Genomic DNA, 15,782 nt, shown 5'->3' with positions numbered 1-15,782 from the left:
TGAAAGCTAAAAAGTGTGTTTGTGGAAAGCCCCTATGGTGGTCTGACAAGTGGTGCTCTCTGAACTCCTGCGCTGAGCCCATGTGTTCAAGCTGTAACAGTAGGAAAGTTGGGTGAATACAGTCTTGTTTCTCATAGATCTAAGTAATAAAATCAGCAGTGACATGCTGATCCCAGATTGGGAGCTGCTCAGAAGTAGTAATGAAGGGATTGCTGGTGGGACATTCTGAGCACAGAGTTTCAGTAACAGTAGGACTCATTTTGAATTTCGAAGAACCCCAGATATATGAAATAGGTTCTTTTTTTTTTCTAGGTCATTATTCATATAATGTTTTACAAAAATATTTGCTTATAGGCACCAGAATTCTTATATACTAAAGCTATGCTATGTTTATGTAGGTGGAAGTCATTTTGACAGTCCATTTGAGTTTGGCTTCACATTCCGGAACCCAGATGATGTCTTCAGGGACTTTTTTGGTGGAAGGGACCCATTTTCCTTCGACTTCTTTGGTAAGTGAATTTCCTGTGGTGGTTAGTTGTGGTATGTGTGGTGTGTCCATGCCATGGTGAGGGTGGTGGTGACCTTGCTATGGGGTGCTGTGCCTGGGTTATTAACTTTTCTGTTTGAGCAGGAGCAATCAGAACATATCTGCCCTCTTCAGAGATTTTGTTTTATTAACTTCTTGGAGAGTAAAGATTTCTGTGTGGTTTTATTTTGCTTTTGCCCTCTCAGGCAAGGCAGTGGTGAGATTGGAAACGCTGTTTCCTCTATGGTGTTGGATGGAACCCTGGGCCTTGTAAAAACATGTACTCTACGCCTGAGCTACATGTCTAGCTCCCCTCTCAAACACCAGTTTCTGTAGGAATTTGTCATGGAATCTTCCTCTTGAAATTCTTACGTGTCATGGACATTGTTTAGAGGACATTTGATTATGAACCTGCCTTCTTTTTTGTCTGGGAGTGTTGTAATGGTTGAAGCCACAGTTTGTGAAGAAAGGACTTTTACTGGATCAAGGCAGCAGAGTGTCTTGGAGAGTAGTTTTGCTAAAGGAGACTGTTTGTTCACAACTGCTGGGTTGTAGGAAATTTTTATTTTTTTGTCCTGGTGCCTGATCCCAGGTTTTGTGTTATGTCTAGGATATGAACTGCACATTAGGTATTCTTGTTAGCTGTCTGCTAGTAGAATTTCCATTCTAGTTTCTAAGCTTCCTGTGTTTGATGCTTGCCGGGTAATCTGGGAGGCCAGGGTTAAGTGTGCTGCCGCTGCCATTTCTGTCTTTTGTGCACTGGGCGGGTAAGCACATCTTGTGCTTGCCTCCTTCATTGATTGGAGCACAGTTGAAGAGACTGAACACCACTGGCAGACCCCAGGAGGGAAGAAAGAAGAGCAGTTGTGTCTACCAGTAATAAAAGGGAGACAAGTGGAGCCCCTGATTGTCATGGGCATGAAGAGGAGCGGGTTGACACTGGATCTGGTAGGTTGCCTTGGGCCTCTTGAAGATTATGTGATGCAGTCGAGGTGATCCACAGTGGAGATTCATAGTGTCCTTGTTCTTTAATATGGCATGTCCTGACTCTGAGCATACCTTACTGCAGGAGGGAATAATAGTGAGTACCTTCCAGCATGCCTGTAGGCAAAGTGCAGCTGAATCAAAGCAGAACATTTAGATTAGGGTCAGAGGAGAATACGTTGCCTTTACATAGAGGAAGAGTTGACTTTACTGCTGCCGGATGTATTGTGAGGGCTCCCTGTAAAGAGTACACGTCTGTAATGCTCAGAAAGCTTGGATCTTTGAGCTTTTCAGGTTTGAATTTTAGGTTACAAATCCTCAGCTGCTAAGGGTTTGTTTAAATACTCCAAATCTGAAATACCTCTGGTCCCAATATTTCAGTTAAAGGACACCATATAATAGGAAAGAGAACCATATTTATATCCATGTCACTTGACCCTAATAGGCAAGAGATATTTCATGAAAGGAGGATTGACCCACTGGTTCTGCCTTGAAATGCTTTCATATCCCACCATAGGCTCCAGCAAGCTCCACTCTGTAGGTTTTGCAGGCCAAGGCAGTGTTAGGGTTATAGTATATGTTCCCAAAGCCACAAGTCTCCTGGTGGCTAAGGAGGAAGAGACCTACATTTCTGACCCCTGGATCTTGATTCAGGAGATGAAGCACCTTCTCAGAAGGCCAAGTTCCTTAAGTGATGATTTTATCTTACATGATTAAAAGTTCTTTTAAAGGGGAAAATGTCCCCTAGTGACGAATTGTGCACCCAGTGTTTTCCTTAAGAAAAATATTGATGCATTAGCCGCCTCATTAAAGATGACTTGAGATTTATGTGTGTAAACACACACATATATATTCTCCCCCTGTCCCATGCTGGGGTTGAATCAAGGAGCTCTTGACCCTGAGCTCCATCCTTAGCCCTTGTTTGGTTTTTGAGTCAGGGTCTCACTGAGATGCCTCACTTTTGCTGAGGCTGACCTTGAACTTGAGATCCTGAGTCCCTGGGATCACAGGTGTGTGCCACCCTGCCTGGCTCCTTGACTGTTTCTTTCTAAAGAAATAATTAGAAGTGAATGAGTAATTATTTTTACTAGTCGAAAATGATGCTAAGCTTACTGAAACTACTCTTAGGTGCTCGACTCCCCGGTGGCGGCTCAAGGTTTGACAGTAGGTACTTTCCGGCAGTGATGCTTCTCCAATCCATTCTTGTAGGTGTTCTAGGGGACTTCCATTTTCAGGCTGTAAGGATTTACACACAGGAAAAGAAGCTGCACCATGGCTACTACGTGTACGAGGTGACTGTGCAGCCTCCTGGCGGTATGTGTGATATAGAACGGAGTGGTATACAGGGCTGGGACTTGGTCAACGTTTATCAGAATCGATGTCATTTTCACCACCCATTTCAGAGTCCTTTTATTGTAGCAAAGTATTTTTTAGTCTTAATTTTTTACATCACCTTTTTCCCTGTTTCTATTTGGCTTTCAAAATAAGTATTTTAAACTCCGTTGTCAGATACCTGGGTGCCCTGGCTCGTTCCTGAAATCCTGGCTGCTTGGGAGGCTAAAGAAAGGATTAGGAGGGTTTGAGGCCAACCCAGGCAACATAGTGAGAATCTAATGAAAAATCTGCCCAGTGTACTCACAGGCAGACAAAGAGAGTTACTAGTGAGGACAGCCTGGATGACTTAGACCCTGTCTCAAAATAAAAATTAATTATTAGGGCCAGAGATTCAGTGACGGAGTGCTTACCTAACTAGCATGCGTGAGACCCTGTTTTCCATTCCCCAGGAACACTCCCCCGATCCCCCGTAAAAATGAATAAATAAAAAAATGATTTCAAAATCAAGGTCACCCAGGGCATTTTTTTTTTTTTAAATTGGGAATTGAACCTGAGGGTGTTTTACTACTTAGCCAGTCGTTTTTTATTTTTATTTTGAGACAGACTCATCACTAAGTTGCTGACTTGGAGTCTTCCTGCCAAGCCTCCTGAGTCATTGGGATTTCAGGCATGCTCCCCCTTTCTTGGCTCAGCCTGGGCAAAGGAAAAGTTCTGTTTCAAGATGGTTTTGAGCTATACCGTGCATTTGTCATGACAAGAGCACAGGACTCCTTGGGGGAATTTGAGGAGATGGTCCAGGTTTTGGGGTGAGCCTCAGAACCAGCGAACTGAGGAGCAGGGCAAAGGGTGGCCTAGGGTCCTGTGGGAACTGAACTACTTTTGACATCCTAAAGTTAGCAGATCTCCCAGGAAAGCTAAGAGAGGTGGATTCTGCCAGCAGCCCTGAAACAGTACTGGCTCAGAATGTTTGAGGCTCCCAGTTCTGCTTAAATTTTTCCACAATATGGAGCACATGTATATGGGCCCTTGACAAAATGTTGATTGGAAGCCAGTGTGAATGAGGATGTTCCCTTCATTTGTCTTTCATCACAGGACACCATTGCTGTTCTTGGATGTCCATGATAGTAGGCCTTTTCTTTTGATACCAGGGATTGAACCCAGGAGTGCTTTACCAATGAGCACATTTCTAGTGCTTTTAATTTTTTATTTTGAGACAGGTTCTCCCTATTTGCTTTAAGACCTTGCTAAGTAGCTGAGGCTGGCTTCTGCCTTATGATCCTTCTGCCTTATGATCCTACTGCCTTAGCCTCCCAAGTCGTGGGACTACAGGTGTGTGCCTCTGTGCCCATGGACAGTAGGCCTTTTATTGATCCATTAGAATGATTGTTTGGAACATTGGGTATTAATTAACATTTTTATTTATATTCTCACTTCAGAAAGCCAAAGCAGAGTGGGAGGACTTTCCCAGAGAGCCTCGTCTTGCTGGCACTCCCATGTATCTTTCTCTATGAAGGCTCTGGTCTTGCCAGCCTTGGTGAAGGAAACCCTTGTAGCAGTGGGGAACTTCCCGTGGGTAGAGCCAAGGGCAGCCCGCTGTTGGGGAGGAAGGAGCCTTGTGTTGAGGGTGAAAATAGCCTGACTTTACAGAGCCATGATCTCAATTTGGTGTAGTGAGTCAGTCGTTTTACTCCCTAGGGTTCGAGGAAGTGGCCAGTGAGGACTTGGAGCCTAGTGAAGAACTAGAGCAGCCTTCTTTTGAGGAGGCAGTGGAAGACTCTCCAAGTGACGAGAACAGTGAGGTTTTGGATGTGATATCCAGCGAGGAGCTGGACCTCTTTAGTGAAGAAGAGCCAAGCGAAGGTTGTAGCCGGGGCCAGGGCGAACTTCTCAGTGAGGAGTTGGACCTCATATCCAGCGAGGAGGAAGCCAGCCCTGGGGACACAGAGGAGTTCAGCGAGGATTGCGAGGAGCTGCTGAGCGAGGAGGAGCAGTACAGTGGGCCAGAACTTGAGGCACTACTTGTTCATCAATAAATTGCAAAAGGAACTGCCCCGTCTCTGCTTTATAAGAAAGTTTAGTTTATTTTAATGTTTTTTCAGTGAGAAAGTTTCTTCTATCACATTGGTAGTACACTTGGTCAGGTTTCCTTTGCTACCTTGGAGATGTGGTTAAAGAAGGGTGGGGTATTGAAGCACTGAGTTTCCAGGGGCTCCTGTAACAAAGTACCTCCAACTGAGTGGTTTAACAAACTTCCCTCTCATAGTGCTGGAGGTCAAGTCCAAGATGAGGTGTTAGCAGAGCCCATTCCTCCTGGAGGGGGAGGGAGAAGCTGTCCTAGACTGATTCCAGTCCCCTGTGGCCCCACAGAGATGTTGGCTTGTTGGGTACTTTTCTCCTGTGTCTGATCATCCCACTCTGCAGCTACCTATGTCCACGTTTCCTTTTGACAGTGTCACCAGTTGGACTAGACTCAGACCAATGACTTCTTGTAACTTGTGTCTGCCAAGACTTAATTGTGAATAAGATACCATTCGCTGGTTGAATCTTTTTGAAGGGCCATAATTCAACCTGTAATAGACTTTCTAAGCAGAGTCACTTAGGTTTTTGTCCTAGTCTGTACATTTTAGAAACTAGCAGCAGACTTTTTCACTTTTGTACCAGGGATTGTACTCGATCACGGAGTGACATTCTCAACCCTGTTTTATATTTTATTTAGAGACAGGGTCTCACTGAGTTGCTTAGCATCTCACTTTCTCTGAGGCTGGCTTTGAACTTGTGATCCTCCTGCCTCAGCCTCTTGGGCCACCAGGATTATAGGTAGACGCCACAGTGCCTGGCTAGCAGCAGACTTTAGAAAAGACATGTTAAGATGGTTTAGTCTTCATGTGGATTTATGATCATAGCTGAAGGCACTGCTGTGGTTCACGTGGGAGCAAGTGTCCTTGGATATTTACAAATTTCATGCATATGACACCTACACAAATGAAGTTTAAGAAAGCTAGAAAGAGAATTTAAAGTTCATTTATAAACAAATGTTTTAGGGTTTTGGTTTTGCATGTAGCTCAGTGCTTCTCTGCCTGTAACCTCCCAGATGAGGACTCATCTTGGGGAGATGTTGTAGTGCACACCACATCTGCGTCTGGTTCAGTGTGTGCTGGGGAGCTGGCCTCTGGGAATGCGATGCAGCACTCTTACCTGCTTCTGCATGTGTCTCAAGTGATTCAGCACGTTGCTTCCTCTACCCTTCTTCACAAGCAGCGGCTTTCTTGGGAAGGTCATTTTGAGATTTGTGGTCTCTGCCATGAGAACCTGGCATTGGCCACCCCTGCAGCAAGCTTGAGATATTCTGTGAGGTTTCAGGTGCTGTTTTTGAAATGAAGCCAGCAGTCAGCTCTCTGTGGCATTTCCTGTTTATCCTTTTATACCCACCCCACCAAGGAAGGCATTAGTATCAGATCTGTTTGTTTGGTTCTTAGACTGCCCCTTTTGACACGCTACTAGATAGCACATAGGGGTTTCCACCAATGAATGCGCTCTCATTTTTGATGTCTATCTAAATTGCCCGGGCTGCCTCAAAATTGGGATTCTCCTGCCTCATCCTATGTAGCTGGGGTTCTTTAGGCATGCATTACTGTGTGCCGGATTCATAAGCTTTTAATGTTTGTTGTGGACCACCTAAAGGTTCAGAGAGCCATACCCCTTACCTGCATACAGAAGTTGTCCCCAGGAAGGAAGAGTGGTTTAGACTCAGGCTTTGTAGGAACAGTGTTGGGGGCAGTGCCTTTTGTAGAGCTCTTAATCCCCCTGGGGGAGAAGTAACATGATGTCATCTTTAAGCAGGAGCAAAAGGGCATGTAAGAATCTGCTATCCTATCAGGTTCCTACTGGTAGGTCCAGTGGCCATGTCTCTGATACCATCTTGGATCAAACCAGCATCCCAAATAATGTAGAAGGTTTGAGATGGTCACCTCCTAAACGAGAACAAGAGAACTTCTATCACATAGGAAGGGTGGTTTATTTTATTTTATTTTATTTTATTTTTTTGGCGTTGGGGGTACCAGGAATTGAATTCAGGAGCGCTCAACCACTGAGCTACCTCTGCACCCCATTTTGTATTTATTTAGAGACAGGGTCTCACTGAATTGCTTAGTGCCTCTCCATTGCTGAGGCTGGCTTAGAGCTCCTGATCTTTCTGGCTCAGCCTCCTGAGCTGCTGGGATCACAGGTGTGTGCCACTGCATCTGACCCCCAGCCTGTCTTTTATTTTAGTTTTGGGAATCTGGCTCTTAAACTAGGATCCTCTTGCCAAGCTGCTTTGATTATAGGTGTGGACCACTGTGTCCAACTCACATAGCAAATTTTCACTGTAGCTGTCACATTTCTTGTCCAGGTTGTCAATCTGTTCTGTGGAGACACCCAGGTGGAGTGCAGCTGGCATGCTGGCACTGACAACTGGTGGCACAAGTAGAATGCACAGATCTTATCTAGATTATATGAAAGTTTTATCCTCTGGCAAAAGCGTGACATGTTACTAGATTTAGTTCAGGGTTATGGTTTAAGTTTTCTTTCAGGTATTAGAACAAGTGGGACAGTCAGATCTCTTTACATGGAAGCTCATACCTGAACTTCCTATCTGGTGACGACTGCTGTGGAAGGTGGGAACTACGTCATCAATCAGTGAGTTTAACCTCTTGTTAACTGTAGAAGCTCGTCCCACTTCTTTGCCTGGTGCAGGGTTTGGTAGCCACTATCCACTCCCATCCCGTGCCTGTCCTGGTCCATGCCATGGTGGACGTGTTCACATGCCCTGTTGCATATTCTGCCTCCCCTTCTTCTGGCCTCTTTAGCTCTTAGAACCAGCAAACAGTGCCCACTTTTCTGCATGCAGGACTTTAAACTCTGTATTCCTGAGCTTACCTTTAGGTGGAGCTGACTGGACATTCTTTGTTCAGAATAGTTCTGGGTGTTTTTTTTCTTTTTGTACCAGAGATTGAACCTGGGATGATTAAGTATCAAGCCATGTCCCCAGCCCTTTTTATTTTTTAAGACGGGGCTTTGCTAAATTGCTGATTTTGCTTTTGAACTGGTGGCTTGTGCCTCAGTCTGCTGTGATCAGCTGGGATTACAGGTGTATGCCATCACACCCAGCCAGAATATTACTTCTTAAGGGTGTGTGTGTGTGTGTGTGTGTAAACCCAGGGGCCCTTAATCACCGAGTCATATCCCTAGCCCTTTTTTAAATATTTATAGTCTCCCTTGAGTTGCTTAGCACCTTCCTGAGGCTGGCTTTGAACCCGTGGCTCTCCTTCCTTAGCCTCCCTAGCAGCTGAAATTACAGGCATGTCCAGCTTAGTGTATCCCTCTGTCACTTGCTTGTTCCCATCTGTCCTTGAGCTTCCTCAGTGTCTGCTTCTCTCCATCTCTAGACCTCTCTAGGGTATTGCTTCTCCCCTTTCCAGTTGCTGCAGCTTTTCTTGGGCCTAGCTGACTTATAAACCTGCGTCTTTCCCGAGTCATTGGCTGGCTATGTGCAGTGGTGGGCATGCTGTCACATTTTTGACTCTTGGCACATGCACTTCCTGGTTTGCCCTCTCTTGCCCTCTGGCTTGGAAACGTGCCACACTAATTATGTTGTTCTGTGTTCTGGATGAATTCGGTCTGCATGCGTTCATGTTTATCAGGAATACTTGTTTTTATTCCTTGTACGTTTTCCATTTTTCTGGAAGAAAAATACAGTACTTTCTTTAATCACTGAGAACCCAGCTAAATTATGAAGTAGTATGTATAAATTGTGTTTTCAGTGAAGCTGTCCTTGATTACCACAGCAAAGAAAAACTTTCGGAGCTCATCTTCTAAAGATTGCGTTGTGGAACTGGGGTTGTAGCTGAGTGGAACACTGCGCTAGCACATGGGAGGCACTGGGTTTCGATCCTCATCACAAGATAAAAAAATAACAAAATAAGGATATTGTCAATCTGCAAATAAAAAATTCTTCACTGGATTTAGGGTAAATTGTTCATTCTTAATTTGTCAATACACGTTTTATTTATTTTTTTAACTGTAAACACATTTAATTGTCCTTTTCAACAGAAGTATCTTAGTAAGGCTTACTGCAGCATTTCCTTAATCTTCATGTTTTTCTTTTCTCTAAGTATAAATACTATGCATGTGTTTAAATGATAAGACAATTTGTCTATACTGTGTAGAAAATCACCTTCTTACTTCATAAAACTGACAGATTAGAATACTGCAATTTTAAATTAATGATCTGTACACTTTTTTCTAACCTGAACTTATGTAGAGATTATTAAAAGTTTTAAAAATATAACTGATTATAAGCATTTTATTACTGTTTTGATTTTTTTTTCATTAAAATGCCTATTTCTATTCTATTTCTAAAGCTGAGCAAGCTGGTTGAATCTTTATTTCCCTAAAGGTATTTGTAAGATACAGCTTCATAATGCCCTGTAAACAATGCATAAATGTAGTTTGATACATGTTTTTGCATTTGAAAATATTGTGTATTGCAAGTGGTTTTACACAAAATACTGAGTAGTAAAAATTTTACAATTACAATAATGTAATTCAAAGTTTTAACCAAAGAAAAAGTAAATGGCACAAGTTGAGCAGTCTGTCTTCTGGGATGTTTGTAATAATATAACCTGATGACTTTGTAATTTTCTGCATAAATAATTTTCATTTTTTTCCCTTCATTAAGACAAATTTTCTGAACTTCCCTCATTCAATTTCTATTTCTTGTTTAAAACCAAGTATTAACTGTCTTGCTTTCCATACCTTTGCTTTATCAAGTTTTGCAAAAAATATTTTATTTCTTGCTCTCCTGAAAATTCTTGGTTTTGATTAGAAGTGTTTAAAAACAAACAAACCTGTAATTCAAGCAGCTTGGGAGTCTGAGACAGCAGGATGTAAGTTCAAAGCCAGCCTCATCAATAGCAAGGTGCTAAGCAAATCATATTTCAATAAAGAGTATGTTTCTATAGATCTCTAACATCACATCTTCATATAATGTCTGTTGAGAAGGGTCCAGGCATTTCCATTGTCTTCAGAAAAATCAATGACCACATCCCTTAATGTCAGTGGTTTCATTTCCTGGCTTTTGGTATGCTAACTTTTGTTCCCTGATAGTTTTTTTCAACTCCTGTGTAGTGCAGAAACCAGGAACTCTTGACCTAGGTTTGGAAGCATAGAAATAAATTCAAAGAATCTACACGTCTTATTTTTGATTTTTGGAGCATTTTGGTATTTGAGCTATCAATGAGATACCCACTTATGTCTATAATTTTCTACTAAAATTGCTTCAATCACAGTGTAATGTTTGACAGTTAACACTGGTTTAGATTGGTTTAATAACTTAAAAAAATTGTTTTTGAAACATCATCTTACAGAAAAGTGAAAGATGTTCTTGGGCTTCTTGGCTGGATTCGTGGGCTACTTCGACATTGCCTACTTGGTGCCCCGTTCTGAGTTTATAATGCTACAGTAGTTCATGTTGTGTCCTAATTCCTGAAGAAGGCAGCTTGGGTTCACTGGGTACAGCTGCCTGTGCGTGAAATCAGGTCTCGGTGGCAGGAGCAGTGTCCCATTAGGACACTAAGCTAAAGGCAGCAGGCAGCTCTGGTGAAATGCGGGGCAGCCCTGAGTTTGTGTGTGTGCATGCGTGCGTTTTTGGTCTGTGTGTTGAATGTTTACCTTGTTATGTGCCTTTACTTGAATTAAGCTAGTGAGAAAGTATCTCATGATATGGCCTGGTTATACTACTTGTTTTATTCTTCTCCAAATCTAGTGGTAAGTTAAGGCTTTAATCTCTTTTCCTCCTCCCATGGGAAAAAAAATCTAAAATAAAGATTTATACAATACACCTTTCTATTTGTTTCTAGAAGATACATTTGATGACTTTTTTGGGAACCGAAGAGGTCCCCGAGGAAGCAGAAACCGAGGTGCAGGCTCATTTTTCTCCGCTTTCAGTGGATTTCCAACATTTGGAGGTGGATTTTCTGCATTTGATACAGGTATTAAATCCCTAATTTGTTGTTAGAGGAGAAATTAGTGCTTAGAACACTTAGAGCGGTTTGAATTATGTTTATTCTTTTTAGGAGAAGAGCTTTTTGCATTTGTCAGGATTTTGAGTGTACAAATCAGTGCTTAATGACCTAATTATTCAAGAATGTGAGTCATTCATAAGGGATATCATATAATGAAATTCCTGGCTAAAAGGGTAATGCATGTTTGAGTAGGCATGAAGCAGCTGCAGTGGACAGTCTTGCTAAACTCTCCATGTGTTCTTGCCTCCCTTGCAGTTAAGCAAAAGGGCACAGTCCCATCTAAGCAGTGTATAGTTGGATGGGATTGGCGGATTGGCCCATGGCCTGGGGGTATGACCTTAGCCAGACTGTTCCCTTGAAGTGTCCAGCCGAAGCACATGGTCAACCATGTGCTTGGACCACAGTGGTTGGTGATGTGCCTACAGAGGTGGGTGTTCCTGGGTCTGACTTGAGTTAAACTTTGGTAGTTTGAATTGCCAATTTTTGCACAGTTGAGTTCATTTCCCCTCACCACGATACCCATGTTACCCAGCACACAGCTGCCTTGGTTGGGCTTCTGTACATGGTGTGCCCGGCTCTCCCCGGCAGAGCTCTCAGTGGGTGTCTGTAGTTTGCCAGGCCAGGCCTGGTGAGCACACAAAAACAAGGTTGTTGAAAACATGAGGGAAACGGCACTTCATCTAAGCCATTGTCCGGGGCTTGTGTGAAGCTCTCCTGCCTTTAGGAGCCTCCCAAGGTATTATTGTGGGACTGCTTACTCCCTCTTATCTTGCCGTTGGTGCCCCATGTGTTATGGGGTGCCACGTAGACACAGTGAGAAGCCCACCACCATGCTAGAGTGTCAGTGAGGTCTCAGCCACTTGAGAGTGGGGAGAGATGCCTGCAGGGAATCAGCCAGGCCACCCCCTGGTGTGGATACTGCCAGTCCTCTCAGTGCCCCTTGTGCTACAGTGGTTTTGGCAAGAGCTGCTCTTGTGTCGCTTTCGACATCAGATGGTCTTCTGCTAAATTTGAACTTAGTCCTATTTTTGAATTAATACTAGTCATTATTAGCCCCTAGTCATCTTTATTCTCTGTTTTCCTATAGGATTTACTTCATTTGGGTCACTAGGTCACGGTGGCCTTACCTCATTCTCTTCTACATCATTTGGTGGCAGCGGGATGGGTAGCTTCAAATCAATATCAACTTCTACCAAAATAGTAAATGGGAGAAAAATCACTACAAAAAGGTAGAGTGGTATTATGCATTTTATATTTATTACGTCAGCTTAATGTTTCATTGGTGATGTGTACTTTGCTTATCAGTCAGCCGAAGTATAAGCTGCATGAAAAATTTCTTAATTAGCTGGAATATTTTTTCCAATGTTTTTCCCCCATTTAAAAAAAATTTGTTATGAGCAATTTTTTCAGTGTTTAATGTTAAATTATTAGACGTGATCTTTATTTAATATGTAATAATGTGTAATAAGTTTTCCCAACATTGTTAGAATGATAAAATGAAAAACCATTAGTTGTGGGCTGGGGCTGGGGCTCAGTGGTAGAGCACTTGCTAGCATGTGTGAGGCACTGGGTTTGATTCTAACCACAGCATATAAATAAATGAATAAAATAAAGGTCCATCCATCTTAAAAATAATAAAAACCTCTACGTTTAATTTGATCAAACTTTTTTTTTCTTCATTTATTGCCTCAATGTATTGTGAGTCCACCCCAGGGGCAGATTCCCCCCCCCCCCCCCCTTAAATGTGGTGTTGGATTTTAGAACCCAGGGCCTGTGAATGCAAGGCAAGCACTTACCAACTGAGCTATATCCTCAGCCCTTAATTTATTTTTTGTAGTCCTGGGGATTGAACCACAGGGGTGCTCTACCACTGAACTCTCTTGACTCTTTTAAAAATATATTTATTTGTTTGTTCTAATCAGTTACTCATGACACCAGCATGCTCTTCGATTCAATGTACACAAATGGAGCAAAATTCTTTTTACTTCTGGTAGTACACATCATTCTTGCAGTCACACATGTACTGATGTAATCATGACCGTCCCATTCCACCATCTTTCCTACCTCCAGGCTCCCTCCTCCTGGACCCTTTTTATTTATTTTGAGTCGGTTCATGGGATGGTCTGAAATTTGTGATCCTCCTGCCTCAACCTCCCACTTTGCTGAGATGACAGGTGTGCATCCCTGCCACCTCTCCCAGCTGCCCTGTTTTGAAGAATGGAAGCTAGGGTCTCAACCTCATACATGCTAGGAAGTGCTTTACCAGGGCTGCAGCCACCCCTCCAGTGCTGGGGTTTAAACCTGAGGCCTTTGGCATGCAAGGCAAGCCGTTCTGCCATGGAGCCACATCCCCAGTTCTAGCTTTAGCAGGGAGGTACACCTTACACAACTGTGTGAACACCCAGTCATCACGTTTAAAGGATCTGCTTTACTTGCTTATATTGGTACTTGGAATTGAAACTCAAGATTGCTTAACCCCTGAGCAATATCCTAAATTGCTGGGTCTGGCTTTGAACTTGAGATTCTCCTGCCTTGTGTCTCCCAGTCACTTGGATTACAGGTGTGAATCAGTGCTCCTGAGTTCCTTACTATTTTTGATGAGCTGTATCTGCATATATTTATCTGCATATATTTATCAGTCAGCCTTGCAGTATTTGGGATGATTTATTATTGTCAGGATAAATAGTTTTTTGTATTGGGGTTGAACCAGTGACACCTTACTACTGAGCCACATCCTGAGTCCTTTTTATTTTTTATTTTTTTGAGACATGGTCTTGCTAAGTTGCTAAGGCTGGCCTCAAATTTGGGATCCTGCTGCCCCACCTCCAGAATTACTGTTATTATAGGCATGTACCACTGTGCCCATCAGAATAAATCTGTTTTAAGAAAGATATACCGATAGGTTGTCTTTGTGTTTTTCAGTTTGCACACCACTTTTGTAGTAATGCCCTTGTGAGTTTATATGTATTATATTCACTCTCATAAATATTTTGTTCATTTACAAAAGAGGTTTAAATGAATTCTATCCTACAGAATCGTCGAGAATGGTCAAGAAAGAGTAGAAGTTGAAGAAGACGGCCAGTTAAAGTCCTTAACGATAAATGGTAAGGAGCAGCTGCTACGCTTGGATAACAAGTAATTCAACGCACGCATTTAACAGAAATGTTAAACTATAACAAGCACCATTTGAGGATTAACAGGAACATTTTTTTGAAGATTTCAGACGAACTCGACTTTCAGTATAATTGTACCTAATCTAAAGTATTTATAAACAGCTCATCGGAGCCCCTATTTGTCATAGACTTTTGAGTTTATTGTTGGGACCACACAATAGGACCATTTTTTTTGTCTTTAAAATTGTTGTAATCTCTGTATGCACTTTGCTTTTTTATTAAACGTTATCCAAGGTGAGCCTTGACTTTGAGTAGTGCTAGGACAAGATTGTATTCTAACACCAGCATGGATCTGCTTCCCATTGTGTTTGACATGTGAGCCAAGTAGTGTCAGCCTGCTGTGAGCTAACATTGCCAGGATGAGGCTCCTGTAGAAGTAATTTGGTTTTTTTTTTTTTTTTCAGTATTTAGTAATGAAAGATATTAATGCATTAATGGTAATACATTTCTGGTTTAATATAAATAAGGATGTTTTCTAGTTGTGCATGAATGCTGGCAACTTAGTAAAGTTTTGACAATTGTTTAAATATGTAATGTTAAGCTTAGGTTTAAAAATCTGGTATACTGGGTCTTTGTCATTTGCTTAAAAAAAAAAGAAAATAAATGTGAATGTGTTTGGTGCATTTTTTCCTGAGTGGGGTCTGCAGCCTCTTTGTGTCTGTGTATGATTTTGTGCCTGGGCTTCTAGTGTCACTCCATTAGTGTTCCTTTCATCATTAAGGTAGATACTGACTGAAAGGCACGTGTAGACATTTTCTATTTGGAGAGTGTGTAGAGATTATAAAGAATTATCAGCAATCTTAAGAGATTATTAGCAATGTATTGAACATGTCAGTATAACATTTATATGGGGGAGGCGGGTAATGCTTGTAAAAAAAAAAATAAAAAATTAGTGCCGGGGGAATTGAAGCCAGGGACCTTAACCATTGAGCCACATCCCCAGACCTTTTTATTTTTGAGACAAAAACGCCTCGCTCCCTTGTTGAGGCATTCCTTGAATTTGAGATCTTCTTCCTCATCTTCCCCAGTGGCTGGGATTATAGTTGTACACCACCAATTTCCATTCTTTAAAGCATATTGTTCTGTAGGATGTATATGATGTAAGATCACTTAAGCACAGTATACATGGTAAAGTAATGGAATCACAAGAAGAGAGCAAAAATAAAGTTGCTGCTTTTCTCAGTCTGTAAAACCTTTTGCAATTATCATTGGTAAGCAGAATCCTAGCTCAAAGTTACAAATATTAAAAAAAAATGGCCTTCAATTGCTTTTAAACACTGCCCTGGATGTTGTGTCCTGTGATAGGCGCCCCCCCCCCATTGTTTTGAGAACGAGCAGTATATGGTCCTTCCCTGACTTTTAGCCCAGGTGACCAAGCTGTGGGATTTTCTATTAAATATCACAGTGTCTTTAATGAACCTTTTGTTTCGCTACTGCAAGTAAGTAAACAGTATTTTAACAGATGCCATAGGAACCAAGTGCAGCAGTAGGTAACAGGTAGTTAAAGAGTGCCATACGAAAGACTGCAGTGAGTGATGGGCCTGGGTGTGTTAGGAGATCTTGGCACATGACCTCTGGTTGGAGGTAGGTATGCATCCTGGAACCATGCTGGTACAGCTAGAAGTTTGCATCAGAAAGCCTGCCTTCAGCACAGATGATTTTGTTACAGAATGAGAACTTTCAAGTTGGGTTTATTACGTT

The 15,782-nt window shown here is 42.1% G+C and overlaps 1 protein-coding gene across 10 annotated transcripts in view; it reads left to right on the top strand.

Moving 5' to 3' along the window:
* The window catches only part of LOC144251717 (dnaJ homolog subfamily B member 6), a 40,487-nt gene extending 25,791 nt beyond the window's left edge, over nucleotides 1-14,696 (top strand). For 2 of the 10 annotated variants that reach the window (XM_077794483.1, XM_077794481.1), the window contains exons 5-7: nucleotides 399-509; nucleotides 2,720-2,824; nucleotides 4,541-4,988. In XM_077794483.1, the coding sequence (XP_077650609.1) occupies nucleotides 399-509; nucleotides 2,720-2,824; nucleotides 4,541-4,878 (554 nt within the window). In that variant the 3' untranslated portion in view covers nucleotides 4,879-4,988. Of the gene's footprint in view, nucleotides 1-398; nucleotides 510-2,719; nucleotides 2,825-4,540; nucleotides 4,989-10,743; nucleotides 10,876-11,968; nucleotides 12,138-13,941 lie in introns of those variants that run through there. The other 8 variants (XM_077794482.1, XM_077794480.1, XM_077794485.1 and 5 more) reach the window with 7 other exon arrangements.
* Nucleotides 14,697-15,782: the final 1,086 nt, after the last annotated feature.

The sequence above is a fragment of the Urocitellus parryii genome, unplaced genomic scaffold (genome assembly GCF_045843805.1).
Source record: "Urocitellus parryii isolate mUroPar1 unplaced genomic scaffold, mUroPar1.hap1 Scaffold_164, whole genome shotgun sequence".
NCBI classification, from domain to species: Eukaryota; Metazoa; Chordata; class Mammalia; order Rodentia; family Sciuridae; genus Urocitellus; species Urocitellus parryii.
Note: the sequence above shows the minus strand (reverse complement) of the source record. Positions and strands in the feature narration are given on the sequence as shown.